At 36.3% G+C, this 16741-nt stretch overlaps 1 protein-coding gene across 4 annotated transcripts in view; it reads right to left on the bottom strand.

Annotated features, from left to right (window-relative positions):
* svep1 (sushi, von Willebrand factor type A, EGF and pentraxin domain containing 1) overlaps nt 1–16741 on the bottom strand; it is an 82518-nt gene that overhangs the window by 51927 nt on the left and 13850 nt on the right. For all 4 annotated transcript variants that reach the window (XM_024287532.1, XM_024287531.2, XM_024287533.2 and 1 more), the window contains one exon: nt 967–1222. In XM_024287532.1, coding sequence (XP_024143300.1) covers nt 967–1222 — 256 coding nt within the window. The remainder of the gene's footprint in view (nt 1–966; nt 1223–16741) is intronic.

Raw genomic sequence — 16741 nt, 5'->3', positions numbered from 1 at the left:
GCATGCTAGCAATCAATCAGCAGAACGGAGACAGAAGGAGATGGATCGTGTTTGTTTTGGTCTCAGAATGAAGAGACTCTTTGGGAAAGGTGCAACTCGTGGGAATATAACATCATTCCGAGATCAGTTTACAGATACATCACAGTGAGAATGATAATGCGTGTTGTTCATCAGCTCACATTTATCCTCAAATTTTAGCATGAAAGTTAAAAAGAAAAAGAGTTATCACAGAGGTCTATTTGAACTGTTTCTAAAATTCTGGAAATATTGAAAAATCAAATATTCAGGTCAAAAACAGATGCTAAATGTAATTACAGATAATCAGTAACCCCAGATTTTTTCAGGACTCGATCCAAAATGACAACATTTTGTCCCTCTGCCTTTTGGCAGGTTGTCATATCTAAGTTGGGTCTTAGCCTAACACTACAAAAGTCTCATTAACCTTTAGAGAGAAGTGGCCACATTATTCAAAAGTCTGGCAGAAAGTCTTCAAATTCAGCATTTTACTGAGTTGTGGCTGCTTTTCTTGTGCTTTCAAAATACATTACTCTTACCGAATATCTGTCTTTTTTTTTAAAATTACGCAGTTTAGTTATCCTGACTACTAAATGTTCTCTCATATTTTCCTGTCTCAGCATCATGAGATATATCTTGTTAATCTAGGTATGACTGCGACAGGAAAGGCAGAATTAGGTTGCTTGGAGACCCTGAAAAACAGAAGGGTACTCACAGAATTATTAAGTTAAAGCTTAAAGTTATTTTGGAAGTTCTGGGAATATTTCCCAGTTACTTTGTTTGAATGGCAGATACAGGTCATCCAAAAGTCTCCTGTGGAGACATCCATCAGGCAAACATTTCTTGTACCATTTTTTGTATCATCCTGGATGGCTAAAATTCTGGCTTCAAAAGCTATAATACACAAATACTACATTTAGAAACAAAAGAGATTTTTTTTGGTGGTTTTACCTTCGTGCAGAGCGTGACGAGCCAGGGCTTCAAACTCAGCAAAGTTGTGCACCAGGTAGCAATGCTGGTCCTTGGGTTGTGACGCCATGTCGTGAAGCTCTTTAATGTTGCCCTGCCAGATCCCCAAAGTGAAGATCTCCACACCTCGCTCTCTCAGAGCCGCCGCCACCGGCCGTGGGTCTCCTCCGTTAGAGTAACCGTCGGTTATGAGGAATATCGCCTTGGTGGCATTCCGACGGGAGTGACGAAGAATTTGCTGTTAAAGAAATAGAACTTTTATTAGCAATTTAAGCAAAGTTCTCATAAAAAATGTCTGTATATTTGAGTTATTGTCACTTTTCTTAATATTAGTGGAAGTTCTTTAGCAGTATTTAGCAAATGCGGTTCATTGTAATACTCTAAATAATATTTATGGTGTTTTTCTGCTTCCACTGCTTCAACATTTTTTACATTTTCTGTGTTCTATTTCACTTCCTATTTTCTCTTATTCTTAAATCTTTTTGGTTGACATTGGAATCAAAATAAAAATCTTTCTGATGGAAAACCATTCTGATCATCTTTTTATCTATTTTTAAAGCATTCCCAATGGTTTTTTAATTATGATTGTGCCGTTTTTTTTTTTTTTGTTTGTTTTTTTATGAAAAAAGCTGTCATTTTCTAGGACTTAGTTTCTGCAGAGCAGTAGCTCATTTGAAAATGACCTCAGACTTGTGGGTGGGACTGTTGGTACGAGGCAAACCCATCCACTCATTCCGTCATCCATCTGTTTACAGTTTCTCCCGCTAACTTACAGCCCCTTACACCCCCAACCTAACATAACTGGTGCAACAAAAATGGTGAAGAATATTGGAGCTATTCAGCCGTACAGTTTTTTTAGTCAGCTCAAACGAGGAAAAATAAAGACGTTCATGGATCTATTTGTCTGAGGTGGATGTAAGGAGCTTGTGGCTAACCCAGAGTATTTTCTACTCAGCAAATAAACCCTTTTTCTGCTCCTTTTTCAGAACAATTTGAATAAATAAATACTCAAAATGTTCAACATTATCAGAAAAATGCCACAAGAACATGATAAAAAACACCAAAGACACAATTTTCATCAGAGGGGGTCTCTAAAAGTTTGAACTTTCTTTTTAGTCCTTGTGTCGCTCAAGTTGTCTATTTAGTTTATTTCACATTTAAAGTTTATACAAAAAATGTTGCATTTAAGGACATAAATTAGACTCCTCATTTATCCTGAGTCTGCACATTATTTTAAGGTTATAAAGTTGAAACTTGAGGATTTTTGCTTCTTCACAAAGCCAGGAAGGCATTTTGTGACAACTTTATTGACAAGCTACATGAATCAGAGCAACATAGTGAAGAAGTAGTATTAATATTTTAGCATCCATTATATTTATCTTAAAGGACCCACTCCAATTAAAACAATGTTTTTAACATGTTCTTGTAGCATTTTTCTAATGATGGAGGTCAAATATAGATAAAAGTAAACCTAAAATTGCATTTATGTTATCATGTGTATTTTTTTATATTATCTCTATTATACGACATTGAGACTCTCCTTGTATCGAGGAAATATACAGTAGTATTATACAGTACTTAGTGTAGTATTGCTATACTATTACAACACAAGTTTTTCCATTTGGGTAAAAGCACCATTATCTTAATTGAAGACCACTAGTAACAAAATAGTTAAAAAGATGATCGGAGTGGGATTTTAAATAACACAAAGAGACAAATAATCAACGTTAAAAACTGCAAAAACCCTGCAAAATCAGGTTTCCCAGAGAATTAAACTTCTGCATTCGTTTTTGATTTTTTGCTACCAGTATAAGAATTTCTTAAAGCTTTTTTAATAATAAACTCTGGCCTGCACACATAAATAACAGGTTTTCTTTTCCCAAAAGTAAAATAAATGACAGAGAGCATCATGCAGAACCATTCCAAATAACCCTCTGTTACAGGGTTCCTCAAACCTCACAGAAGCAAGACAGGATGGTAAAAAAAATGGAGAAGAAAGGCAAACATTTTTACAATTTATAATTATTTTTTCGACAGACTATGCAGCTGCTTGCAAATGGCCTAAATCCAAAGAACACGAGGCACGCAGACCAAGCTGCTGCGTCTGCCTCAGAGACCGACTTCAGTTAAACTAACTTTAGCAAGTATTTACAATCCAAACCCTCAAAAGAACAATTTGCTCGCTGGAAAGCAAAAGCCAAGGCGAAAAAGTTTGCTGAAACAATGTTTTTGATGGGATGACATTTTGAAGCAACGTTTAGAAGTAGATGGAGCTGAGGAAGAAAACAAAATGAAAGACAGCGAGCAACAAGGGGCCAAGATCGTGTCTGTAGGACAGAAATTTCCTTAATGGGGAAAAAAAAGTCATAAAGCATCATAAAGAATAAAGTAGAAACAGAGGTATTGTTTTTTCGGGTGGAGCTTTTCTTTAAATCCTAGCCCAAGTAGGACATCATAGCTCAGAATTTTTAGAAGAGAGAGGAGACATGCAAGGGTGTGACTGAAAAAGGGAGACAAACACAAAGGCTTTATTGCTTAATTGGCTAAACGTCTACAGCTTGTAAAAGACAACATTTGACTACAAAACCCGTAAGGAGAGGATGGAGATAAGGAAAGAGGAACGGAGGAGGAAAAGATGAGGGACATATATTTTTTAATGTATTTAGGGTTCTAGGGAGCCGTCTGTCCAGGTTCTCAGTTTGGGGAGGCTGGCTACGCCTACTCCCAGCTGTCAGAACACCAGTCCTTCTCCCCGGTCCTCCTCTTTAAATCTAAATACCAGCTGTTTGAATCTGTGTGTAAGGGCTACACATTGAAAATAAAACTCACTTTTTCCCCCTCCATATAGTGATATATAATATGATATATCTAGTTATGAATGCTGGGACACGGTGAGGTACTTTTTGTTAGTAGACTGACATGGCAGAGGTACCTTCAAACGGAGCATACGCATGCATACCCACTAATAACAGCTTCCCGAATAGCCCTCTCATATTTTAGGTCACTGTATTAACATAAAGGGAACCGCTGGAGCCAGTGTGTGGGAAGGCATTGCCCTCTTAGAGTAACTCCCAGCGTGCTACTTATCACTGATGCCACACAAAAGGAAGCCCAACAAACCGACAGCTCCCAGCAGGGAAAACTGTCGTTTATATATAAGCAGCAGCTCAACAGCAGAGGAAATAAAGCTGGGAATGCACTTTTGAAACTAATCATACCTTCAGATGATTCTGATCAGAAAGAGAGAAAGTCAACTAGGTTTTAACTTTAAAGAAAATGGAAAGACAAACAAATAAATAGCATTTTATAGAAGATTAACAAGAAGACTGTAAATCCTGTGACAACATAAAAAATATTAGTAAATTTGAATGTAGGATGACACCAGAAGTGATACAATTATGAACAATCAGGAACAAAAATTAATGGCAAATCCATGCACATTTTAGTTTCATACAGCCCATGTTTTTTTCACACATCAAAATATTAGAAACAAAACATTATTAGAACATTCTACCATTCTGTATGGTTACATGTCTTTGCTAAATTCAAAGTGTTTCCACACACTAGATTATAATGATGGTTGATCAAGTTTTTGTGCCATCACATGTGTGTTATCTGCTGTGATGGTACTTAGTTGTTTTTCCATGATAGTATAATAAACCTACAGTACCTCAATTTAAAGAGTATTTTCCAATATTGATATAATTGATTTATTTAATTTTAAAACAATTATAAAAGTATTGGTCGATTAGATTCATGATAAGCCTCAGACAGATCGATCTGCTTGGATAAAAATGTATAAAAATCTATTAATCGATTAAGTCGATTCATCGTTACACCCCTAAAATAGACTTTGTGAAGTTTACATTTTTTATCCACAGATGTAAACATGTTTATAATGTTTGTTTTTTTTAATACGGGGATAATCCTTAAAAAAGATTTGTTCCAGTCCAAGTATGAACTTAGATTTAAAGAGAAGAGAGATACTTCTACAATTATAAAGTATCCAATAGTGTATGCATTCCAATTACCTTAGTGTTCTATGTTAAGTTTGTGAGAAATGTTTAATTATTTAAATACTTTTACAGTACTTTATAATGCAAGACCTAGTCATTAATCAGGAGATAAACAGTTTCAAAGTCAAAGCCACAATCCTAAAGTTAAGGTCATGCACTCTGGTAAATGCATCAGTGCAGTATTTCAGTGTTTGCTTTCATATCAGCGGATCCTGTTTCATCTGTTTGTTAAAATCTAGTCCATAAAGTCTAATGAAAAAAGCTGGTTTCTTCCTAGGACCAACTCCAAACAGATGTTTGTGTCATAAGGACTTGAAAAGACTGCATCTCATTGGGTTTGGCAAAAGAAATTAGATTCTTTCCACACACCTTGATGAGCTCATAATTACACCAGGTGCTCCAGCTGTTAATCAAATGTTTCTCCATGCATGGCAGTGATCCTGCAGGCTGAGTGCAGACCACACATCATCTGAAGTCCTCCTATCAGCTGTTCCTCTAACTTTGATCTAAGAGAAACTCCATATGTCTTTGAATAAATCTCGTCTATGATATATTTTATTTGCACTTTCATTTACAGAAATAAAGAAATGGGGAAAAAAGTCAACATTGATGTGCCTCCAAACCTGCATCATCTGGAAATTAAAATAAATGTTCTGTGGAAATTTAAGTCTGCGTGTTATAACCGTAAACGGCCGTTTAGCTCCCTGATATCCACTTAGCAAAAACAAAAGCTTTATTTACAGGCATTCCACTGGGATAAAAAAAAAAGAAGCAATCCAACTGCATCCGTTTGGAAGGCTCAGTCCTCATCGGTCGGAAGTTCGACCGCTTGTTTTGACAGGCTATCTGCTCTTGGCTTGGGTGGTAAAAAAAACAACAACAATTCTGCAGGGGCCCAGCAGAACACACACACATACACGCACTGTGGACACATGACTAAGCTTTTGTGGTATTGAGCAACGTCTTGGGGACACATTCTTTAGATATTTAAGATAATCAAGGTCACTTTCGAGGGTCATTTGCTTCCTGGATGACTTGCCACATTTCATTCCAAGAAAAAGTTCTTCCCTTTTTAAACGCATGACTCAAACATACCCATTTTTTAAGATCTGATATGAGACTTTAGAGCAAAAACACTCCACTTTTAACAATGTTATTTGAGAAATGAAGCATGAGAAGTGCATGCATTTCCCTTTTATAGATTAAAAGAGGGAACGTTCTGCTTTGAGCTTTGATTCTGTTTCTTTCCATCCCGCTCCCTTGCCATATCAGTTCAATCACACTGAGAAAATTTAAGTAAATCACCTGCGTGAACCACAAAACTTTCCATGCTTTTACTTTGTTCAGCATGTATGAGACTGACGCAGTGATGGTAAGCAGGTTAGTTTCCAGACAGAAGAGGTCTCCCAGCTGGTATAAGTCATACAAGTGGCTTAAAATGTTTCCATTTCTGTCTTGAATTTAAATTTACTCTGTGCCACACACAATTTTATGTTCCTTCATTAAGTATATATATATTGTTTCTTTGTGTTTACATTTTAAAAAACACATAAAGGTGAAATCCCCCCTTTAAATCAATATCACTAATTTTCTGATTATTAGGAAATAGTAAAATAACTTTATTTTTTTATGTGCTATTGTATAAAAACACTAATTTTCTATTTATAATTTCATTTTTTTTTATTTACAGTGGCTAAATATATATATATATATATATATATATATATAAATATAAATATGTATCTACATTATGAAAGGATTGGTTGATCAATTCACTAGGATCAGAGTTTAGAAAGGGGGTCAATCTGTGGAAGAGGTGCCTCTTAGTGTACAATACTAGATGTATTTCCAGAGAGGAAGTGGGGGGCAAAAACAAGATTCAATATTTGTAGTTCTTTTGTCTCCAGATTTCAATTAGTAACATGTGCTGTGGGGCTGCACACTGGTATAGTGGTTAGAAGGCCATGGTTCGAATCCCAGCTGGGTTTTTTTGTGTGTGCTCCTCGTGTGGGTTTGGAACAAGAAAGCAAAAATGACCCTGTTAAGATTTTTAAATGTATTTGATTAATGTGGAAGAAAAACGTATTTTCCATTTTTTCTTGTTTTAGGGGTGAAACAGAAAAGGTAGCTGACCAGCGACTTTTGATGACATCATTGAGTGGGAGTAACGTCCAAAATTCAAGACACCATTTAAAAAAAAAAAAAAAAATTGAAGACACTATTTTCATAACTCTCCATACGGAGAGTTAAGATATTGTAGGAGTAGGGACTCAGGAGAAGCCGTAGGGGTGGGGGAAGAATTTGGATTCGGCCTAAGAGAGACAAAATAGTCAGAGATAAGTCTGTCAGTCAGACTTTATTAGCTTCATTCACAGTGATTTTATAACTTGTTTGTGACACACATTAGTTATCACAATACCTGTAACTCCTCGGTTGCAACATGTAAAAAAAAAAAAAAATCGACTGATACCACTAAAGCAAGTGTTATTGTGACTGCGGTAACTCCCAAACTTGTTAGTAACATAAAAACAAACACAGTTCGATCACTTTGACATCACTACAACCAGATTTAACCCATATATAAGCATTATATAAAGCACTCCGTTTATAGGGCGCACTGTCAGTTTTTGAAAATATTAAGTCTTTTAAGAGCTCTTTTTAGTGCAGAAAATAAAAAAACTGATTTAGTCATAGGGTTTTCTATTGACAACATATCAAGGCAGTTTGACATAAGTAAAAAAAAAAATGAGCTTACGTCATGGGATTTACAAAAAAGCTTTTGGAGCAACAAAAAAATAGTTAATATCAAGTTAGCTTTAATAAATGGTTGCTCATCAATCATCTTACCTAAAATGAAGATTCCTCAAACCACAGGAGATTTCACTGAAGTCACTAAAGCAACAAGTTAATCCGCCTGCAGTGTGTTTGGCCCAATTTTGGGAACAGAAAACTTTTCTTAGAAAGAAGTCCCTCTAATAAAGCATTTCAATTTGGAAACCTTCAAAATACCAACTACTGCCTAATAGTTTATAAAGTTTGCCAATACTCCCTTGTGCAATATGTTTTTAATAAAAGCCATGAAGTGAAATCGTCTACAAAGGTTGGGAGTACAGAGAGTGTAGACAGCCAATTAGCTGCAAAAACAGAGAGCTGGACAGCTGTGTGTGTTACCTTGGCTGCTTTTGTCACAACACTATTAATCACATTCAACAACTCAACAAGGAGCAGCAAGACAGGCAGGAACACAGAGAGAAAGAGATAAGCAAATTCCACAATGTGATGCCAAGGCTAAAGGCTATCTTAGCTGGCAAATGAGAAGCTCATTCAATTATCTTGTGAGTATCCCCATCCCTTGAGCGGCAAAATGAGACGCTCAGATAAAGCTGTGACTGTGAACTTTTCACACTTAGCCGCATGGGGAATTGGATGAGGACAGCTGGGTAGATTGAATGGTTTAAAGTCATTAAATCAGTCTAACAGACCGCTATAAGTGGAAGAAGTAAAACATGAACAGTATAACTTAACTGAAGTATCTGCTTTTTACTCCTTTCAGTTTTTTGTTTTATTGTATGCACATTAATGTTATTTCATGTGTACAGACAAAAATTAGCGTTATATGTTTGTTTTTATTGTTTTTGTTAATTTTATTTTCATTAAGTTGATGTTTATGTTAATTTGCACAGTTTCTACATCTCATCTCATCACTGTTAGATCTATTCAGCCTTGCTTTGATCAACAAATTCAAACCAAATGGCTTATTTCATTCTTTTTACCATAGTGAACTGATAAAGAAACACATTTTTATTGTTTCAAAGAGATGACATTACAAAAAAACTTGGCAAATGTCCGTTCTAGCAGTACTTCAACATTGGTTTGTGCAGCTAAAATAACATCTGCATTTCTTAATGTTATCCCTCCCCAATGTGAACTTTCAGCTCAAATCCTCCTGGGCTCAGGATCAACTTGATTCATGTCATGGTGACTCGGAAAACTTCAAACTTAAATTTAAACCGAGAGCAAATGGACGGTACTCTTTATGTTCTCAAGAATCACTAATATTGACGTACTGAGTGTTTGCGCAAAAGTAGTTAATGTCGAATGTTGGTGCTCCGCCCCCCACAACCTAGAATCTTCTTTTCCTTTCCGCTTTTCTGTCTTCAGGTGTTGCCGCATTGAATCAGTTTCATCATAGGTCTGATTTGCATATTTAGTTTGGCAAAGATTTTACGTCGGATGCCCTTCCAGACACAATCCTCTGTATTCACCCAGCTTGGGGCCGGCACAATGAGACCCTGGTTTAGGCCCCCTTGTGGTAAATTGCCCCCGCAACCTGTAATAATTTATAAAAAAAAAAAAAAACAGAAAATTAAAAAAAAAATGTTTTGAATAGGCTAGTTGGAACTTTTGCTCAAAAGTGAAGAAATTATATTTGTAACTTGTAAATACTTTAAAGGCCAACTCCAATAAAAATTTTGTTTTTGGTGTTTTTAATATTTTTATGTGGCATTTTTCTGATGATGGGGGACATATTTGGAGAAAATTAAGCTCTAAATTGCATTTCTGAGTTTTTTATTATTATTATGATTCAAATTGTGGTAAATCAGGAGGAGATTAAAAAATGTTGTTTGACAAAGAGCTTATTTGTTACTTATAGTGGGTGGACCAAAAGCTCACTGCTCCACTAAATAGCAAGGAGGGGAAGGAAGAGGCGAATTTCTAATGAACTCCTGGCGCTCTGGAGAAACTGTCCTAGAAAATGACAAGGTTTTTTCTTATTTTATTTTATTTTTTAAATTTCTGATCAAAAGATGATCAGAGTGGAACTTCAAAAAGTCTGAATTGTATTGTCTTTTACAAACACTCCAGGATTTCAGGGCAGGTATTTATGACTGTTGCAGCCTAAAACCCTTGATGTTGTGGAAACTTTTGTGAAAAGTTGCGACAAAAGTTGCAATGTTTTTCAATATATATTTTGGGTGATTGGTTAAAGTTGCTGTGAAAATGTAAAGTTGCAGGGTGTTCCACAAATTTGCTCAAATTTGCTCTAATAGTTGTGATTGCAACATCAGAAATTCCTGGAGAGTCTGCTTTTAATGCTTTCTACTGATTGAAAAAGATTAGTAATCTCAATAGGACTGTCCTTGTTAACTGAAGGCTAATTTCAAAAGATAAATAATAATTTCTCTTTTATGTAGTTCTATTCGTGTTGTGCAGCAAAAACATCCTGAGGAGTGGGAGAAACCCCAAGAGTTCCCTCCATTAAAAGTGTGAGATCAGTGCTTCACTACTTGAACACAGATACCACATCATCACTAAAGGCTGAACTTTGATTTTGAAGTAAACCAAAGCAGGAGTGTGGTGAAGCATGACGCTCTTCTCGACTCCAGTCTGGCGTGGTGAAAGTGCTTATGTAGAAGGAATCATTTGATGGACAGTTACTGGCTCAAAGCATCCATGAAATATGTCTAAATTCCTAGTTAGCTCAGACCACATGGTGCAGACACATGCAGCACTTTCCTGTCTTATGTTGACCATGGTTTATGGCAGCTTTATTCCTCATATTATTTTCTACTTTAATTCATATTTTTCCCTTGTGTGTGTGCGTTTAGTGCTGGTGGGAGTATTTATCTTGGCATTGGCAGTAGTTGGGGATTTCTTCTTAATTGTAAGCAGAGTTTAGACAAGAGGGGATGTAGCACTTGTTTACAGAAAGGTTTCGAATTATTGATTCTCTTGTTTGTTCTGGACTCCGCTCTTGCCGGTGCAATAAATTACACTTAGGCTCATAAATTAACAAGTAAGCACAGGCTGGAAGGTCTGTTGGGTAGTTAAACTTTGTGTGGGTGTTCCTGCAATGGTATTGTATAAGTTAACAGGGATTAGTACAATGGAAACACTTACTAGCTTGGTGAAAAAAATGTGGTTTTAAGTGCCTGAGGAATTACCATCGATTACTATGTCAAATTTCCTGGCACATGCGGTACTATGAACAGAGGTAAAGCTGAGCCACTCTGCATGTGCTTAAGTCCCTAAACTTTAATCAAATGTGTGAAGAAAACATATTGGAGTGAAGTTTGGATGAGTTGTTGCGAATAAACGAAGCGTTCATTCTCAGCTTTCACACAAACACAGACAGACACACAAACACATGCTCCTTCACCAAAGAAAACAACCAAATGGAATCTGGCACTTTCAAACCTCGACCTCAACATAGCAAGTGGTTTACTAATAGACCTACACGCCTTAGCTCATAAAAACGTTATTTACTTTGCCACTACTGGGTGTCTGAAATAGTTTTGGGTTTTTCAGGTGCCAATTTATGATGCTTTCGGTGGGTTTTAATGTCAAGATGCCAAAGTAAATCCCTGCCCTTGAAGAATTCTGATGATGCTTGTACACATAACCATGGTACACACAAAATAAGACACAAAGAGTACATCAAAGATGACAGCTGAATATGAGACAACGTGACATATAATGTCAATAAACAAATAAATAAATGTGTAACTCGACGCTGACTAAACTAAGAAATTCTGTGAACTTTCAATCCTCATGTTTGGGTTTCTGTCAAACTGAACTTATAGGCAGAATGTGAATTTATTTTTAAGCAATAAAACCAAGCTTTCTTTTTAGTTCTCTAAGGACAACACTTACAGTTAACCATAAGTTTTGATTGTAAGACTTTTTCCCAGCGCAATGAGGACATGACAGCATGTCAAACTCTTAAAAAAAGGTTCCATTCTGCAACCAAAAACTGTTCACTTTCATGTCATGGCTGTAGACCGAGGATGAACTTCAATCATCTTTTGATTTACTGTAAAAGCGTCGCCAGTGGTCTTTTAATTATGATTATCTCTGTTTTTTTTTTTGTTTTTTTTTTGCCAATATAAAAAAAAAGTTTTTTTTTTTTAGGACATAGTTTCTACAGAGCGCCAGGAGTTCCACAGAAATCTGAGTTGTGGGTGGTGTAGAGTAATTTCCCATCATCCCTTTCTTTATACTTTCTCCCACTAGCTAACAGCCACTCACAACATCAAACTAACATTAGCAGTGCAACCAAAATGGCCAGTAATATCATCAGAGCTATCCAGCTGGACAGTTGTGAGCCAAATGCCAGCTCAGACGAAGACGTTAACGGATCTATTTGTCAGCAAGTGGATGAATCAGAATAGAATGGTTTGTATTTTATGTGTTGCAATTCAACAATTGTTGAGTAATTGTCAATTAAGTTTGACTTGTCTCTCATGCCACCCTGCAAAGGCTCGTTATTACAGAAAATAAGAAGCAAAGAGTTCAGAAAAACTTCCCATCAACTCCTCTGACCAATTTCCTTACTCTTGGCCTCTCTATAGGCATTCTGGGTAGTGTAGCCAAATCACATTATATGATTGTTTTGCTTAATCCCCTCTATAATGCAGTGCATTTTATGTATACAGAAAGACTGTCAATTCTCACTCAGTTTATTGATATTTCATGTTATTGTCCAAAAAAATGAGTATATAGCAAATACAAGGATCTACTTTGTTTCATTAAGATATAACAACTACTTTGGCGAGTAGAATCTCCAAAAATGTTTTTAAGGGTGAGAGTGCCATTGGTAAATTACAACATTAAACTTAATTTTCTGCACCAAGACAAAAACTTATGTTACAAAACTAAACTGAAAAAAGAATTAATAACAAAAATTTTTAAATTTGCAAGAGATTTTTTGAAAACTTGCCTTTTAACTCCAGAAATGTTAAATTCCTGAAAAGTAACTAGATACTCAGTACATGGAGTAGTTTTAGGGTGTAACAGTAGATTTACTTAAGTGCAATTGCTTAATACTCTTTCCACCTTTGCCACTTGGTTTCTTCTAAGTTCTCACAAGTCAATCAAACATTGTATGACATCTTGTTCCGCTGCGATTCAGATCGAGTAGACCACTCCACCCGTTCTGTTTCCCGTGCTTCACTGCAATTGCAAAACGTGTCTAAACATTTTTAGCAGAATGAGGAATTAGGTGATGAATATTCAAACAACCCACACAGAAGCAATAAAACTATCATTCAGTTTATTGATAGAGATACTATATGGCCTTGCCTGCAGACGGGTTGAGAAAATTCTTGTGTTTAAAAGGCTACTAGAGAGCTTTGTGTTGCACTGAACCCTGGTGTCTGGTGTCTTTTAACCTCCTGCATGAGACTGAGCCCTTCACCACCACTGAAACAACATTCCATGGCTCATAAGCTGGGTTCAACGGCTGAGATTGGACCACCAACACCTCCACCTCAAACCACAACCCAGCCCACATGTCGGTGGGCTTGGTGATGTTATGGTCTCACAATCTTGCAGTGCATCTTAGATGAATTAAGAGAAGGGAGGTCCCAACATATATTTAATGTGCCCGATCAGCTCAATTTACAGAACCTCAACCAGCAATTTCACCCAAAGGCCTGGCTGAGGTTAAGTCGTGGTATCTCTGGTAAAATATGTACCACTATGTAAGATTCGTATTAGCTGGAGTTGCATTCACAGCTGCTTGTCCCACTTTTGAAATAGTCACCAATCCTGTGGGATAATCTGTGTCCCAAGGGAATATTAAATATTTAGGAAGTGGCACACCTGTGTGGTATTTGGGAAAAACAACTTCAACAGTCAGAATTGTGAGTTTCCAACTGTCCTTTAAAATGGGTGAATGATTCATTTCACTATTTCGTTTAAGTGATTTACCTACAAATTTGAATTCTCTGTCATATACAATGGGGAGCTTCTCCATCCACAAATGAATAGGCTTTTTACCCATGATGTTGTCTTTTGTGTCTGCAGTGGTTTTTCTGAAAATACTTTTTATAAATGTACTAGATATGTTAATGTGAAAACAGATCTTACTCCTTGTTTGTCAGTATAGATTATGCATAAACTGCCACTTCTGCGCTGAGGCAAAGGAAGAATTGAACACCTCTGACTTATAACAACAGTTTCTAGATTAAACAGTGCTGTTTTTCTATGTGTGGTTCTTGATGCAAACTCATTTGAACTGTAGAACTTTAAAACAATAGCTTATTTACACCACAAATATACCTGCAATAAAATACAATCAAGAAAGCAAACATTTTTAAACATCTAAGCTTTGTTTCCTCAAACAATCATTTTAGTTTTGAGAACTACTGCACGTCAGGTTGATTAATATTGAAAACAAACACTGGGTGACCAAGTTTTGACCAGGAGGACAAAAGTACCAACAAATTGTCTGACTCAAAGCGTACAATCCATCAAAACAAGACATACTCCACCAGAGAATACACAAGTTTCTTGATGAACTCAAGCACATAAAAAAGAGATTTTCATTGCCACTTTGTGTTTCAATGGTTAGATCTTAAAATTCCCTGATCAAAAAATACAATTTTACAGGGTCAAAGAAAGCCCATAAAGATTTTTTTCTCAAAACCAGCTCTGCTAAGACACTTAAATTGCCAAGAGAAAGGTCTTCTGAGTCCAGTTATGCCACAAAAACAAATTTGAGGTGAAACTTTCAAGACTGTGAGGACAAAACCGACAAAAAAGTCCAGTAAGCAGACAACCTATGTTTAAACGATTTGTTGTTTTAGTCAAACTGTGAAGTGATGGAAAAATCTTTTCAGGAGTTTAAAGGAAAAACTGATTTCTAAAAACATTTAGTTAAAAATGAAAAAACACTCCGCTATGGCCACTGACCCTCAATCCTTCTGTCAGCTTGAACTTCTCTTAAGGTTAAAAGTGTCAATGGGGTGTATAAAGTCTTTAAAGCTAAGACACCAACCTCCAAGTTTAGAAGTATCCCTCTTTTAACACAAACTTCAACAATTTCCCTCTCACATGCATGTAAATAATCATGACGTTGCTTTCAGCAGCAGGTCTTATCTATCGTGCATTTTTTAGTAAAAAAGGTGCCTGCTTATAACCCCATATCCACACTTATTCACAACTAAACAAAGTCAAGAAAACATTATTTAAATATCTTGCTACTGTGTTCAAACATTCTTTTGGAGCTAATCTTTTAAATATCTTACAAATGTTTGCATTTTTTCAGTAAATCTAAGTGTAAACGTTAAACTGACAAATATAGTTAAAAAACAAAAGGATACTTTCACTGAACCTGATCAGAGCTGGAGGTACATGTGTGGTAAAATAATAGTGAATAACAAAATAATTAAAAAAAAAAATTATATATTACTGGTGTGGAGTCTAAGGCCCAATCCGAGTTATTCCCTGCTCCCTTCCCCTTAATTTGAAGTGGCAGTTGAAGTCGAAGTCGTGTCTGGATTATTATTTTTTAAATTTCACTGAAATTTCAATGAAATGCTGTATCAGAATTCTTCTTCTACCCCTTCAGCTTCTTCTTCAATTGTAGGGGCATTTGAAGGGGTAGGGTTGACCAAAATAGTTCTTTTAAGGGTTAACCCTCGCCGTGGAGGTACGCATAGCCCTCTGCACGAGTGAACCGCGTTGCGCTGTCGGGGAGAAGTGTACTTCTTCACTTGGGTGCGCTCTGACGCACAGAAGTTTACATGTAAATGTTAGTAAAAACTTTTTGTTTTAGCACAACGGTTTTAAATTTATAAAACCGATGTTGTTATGTATTTCTGAGTACTGGCAGCTATGCGCTAACGTTGCAACCGGCGACTATTGATGACGTCATGGAATGAGAGAATGACATCCAGATTGGAAGACACTATTTTCCCATAACTCTCTGTTTGGAGGGCCAAGTGTCGTGGTAGGGAGAAGCCATAGGGGACAGTTTGTAACAGTGCAGACAAGCAGAAGATAAAGAACATCTGACTAAAACATTTGGATACTTGACTTCAAAACTTTTTACCACCTAAAGTTACTGACTTTAAGGTAGAAAGGAAAATGATTCATTCCAACTCTGTTAAAATATGTCTTTTCTATTGGTGCTTAGTGACATTTTCACTTCCTTAAACTTCAAAGAAGAAAAAAAAAGATGGAAACATGTTGAATAAACACATTGGTGTTCTAATTAATACCTTGTGAGGTTTATGAGGTGCTATACAGAGTGTCCACATACCTGAGCAGACAGTAGATTTAAATCAAGGACTAAAAAATGTTCTTGTCTGGCCTTTGTCTGTCAGGGATTTTCTGGCTCATAGACACTTTTTTATCACATTCATCTTCCCAAAGACCCTCTAAAGACTTACAGAAAGGATAAAAAGAAGGCGACAGACTGAGTGGGAGGAAATGATTAAGAGAGTGATGGCGGGAAATGGTGGTTCCACAGACAGGAAAACCTCTTTTCTTATCATGTTATCACGGTTGGGTTCAGTCCGGGGAACCAGATCAAAGAGGTGCACCTTGCTTTCATTTGTTGCAGTGGGCTCCTCTTTTCTTGCATCATCTCTGACTAAAAAGCTACGTTTGCTTTCAGATGTTTTTTCTCTCGGTTCTCTTTGATAAATTCATTTGTAATTTATCTGAAAAGATTGGAATTCACTGAATGGTTTAGAAAATGTCCTTTTTTCTCAGACAAGAGAATAAATCATTCTGTGCTTCACTGAGCAAATATGTTTCCTTTGAAATGAAAATTTCCCCAGAGCTCATCCTTTATATGACCTTTTTTTTCCAAGCTTCAGATGATGGATGATCTTCATTTCCTATATTAATTTGCTGCATGCTATATCTAATAAATAGTGAAAATGAAAGAAAAAAAGCTTTTTAAACATTTTTCCCAACTGTGTGAGTGTCCTTTCTAGTGTGTGTGTGCT

Source organism: Oryzias melastigma, linkage group LG18 (assembly GCF_002922805.2).
Source record: "Oryzias melastigma strain HK-1 linkage group LG18, ASM292280v2, whole genome shotgun sequence".
In the NCBI taxonomy this organism is placed as follows: Eukaryota; Metazoa; Chordata; class Actinopteri; order Beloniformes; family Adrianichthyidae; genus Oryzias; species Oryzias melastigma.
This window is presented reverse-complemented; position numbering and strand designations above follow the sequence as displayed.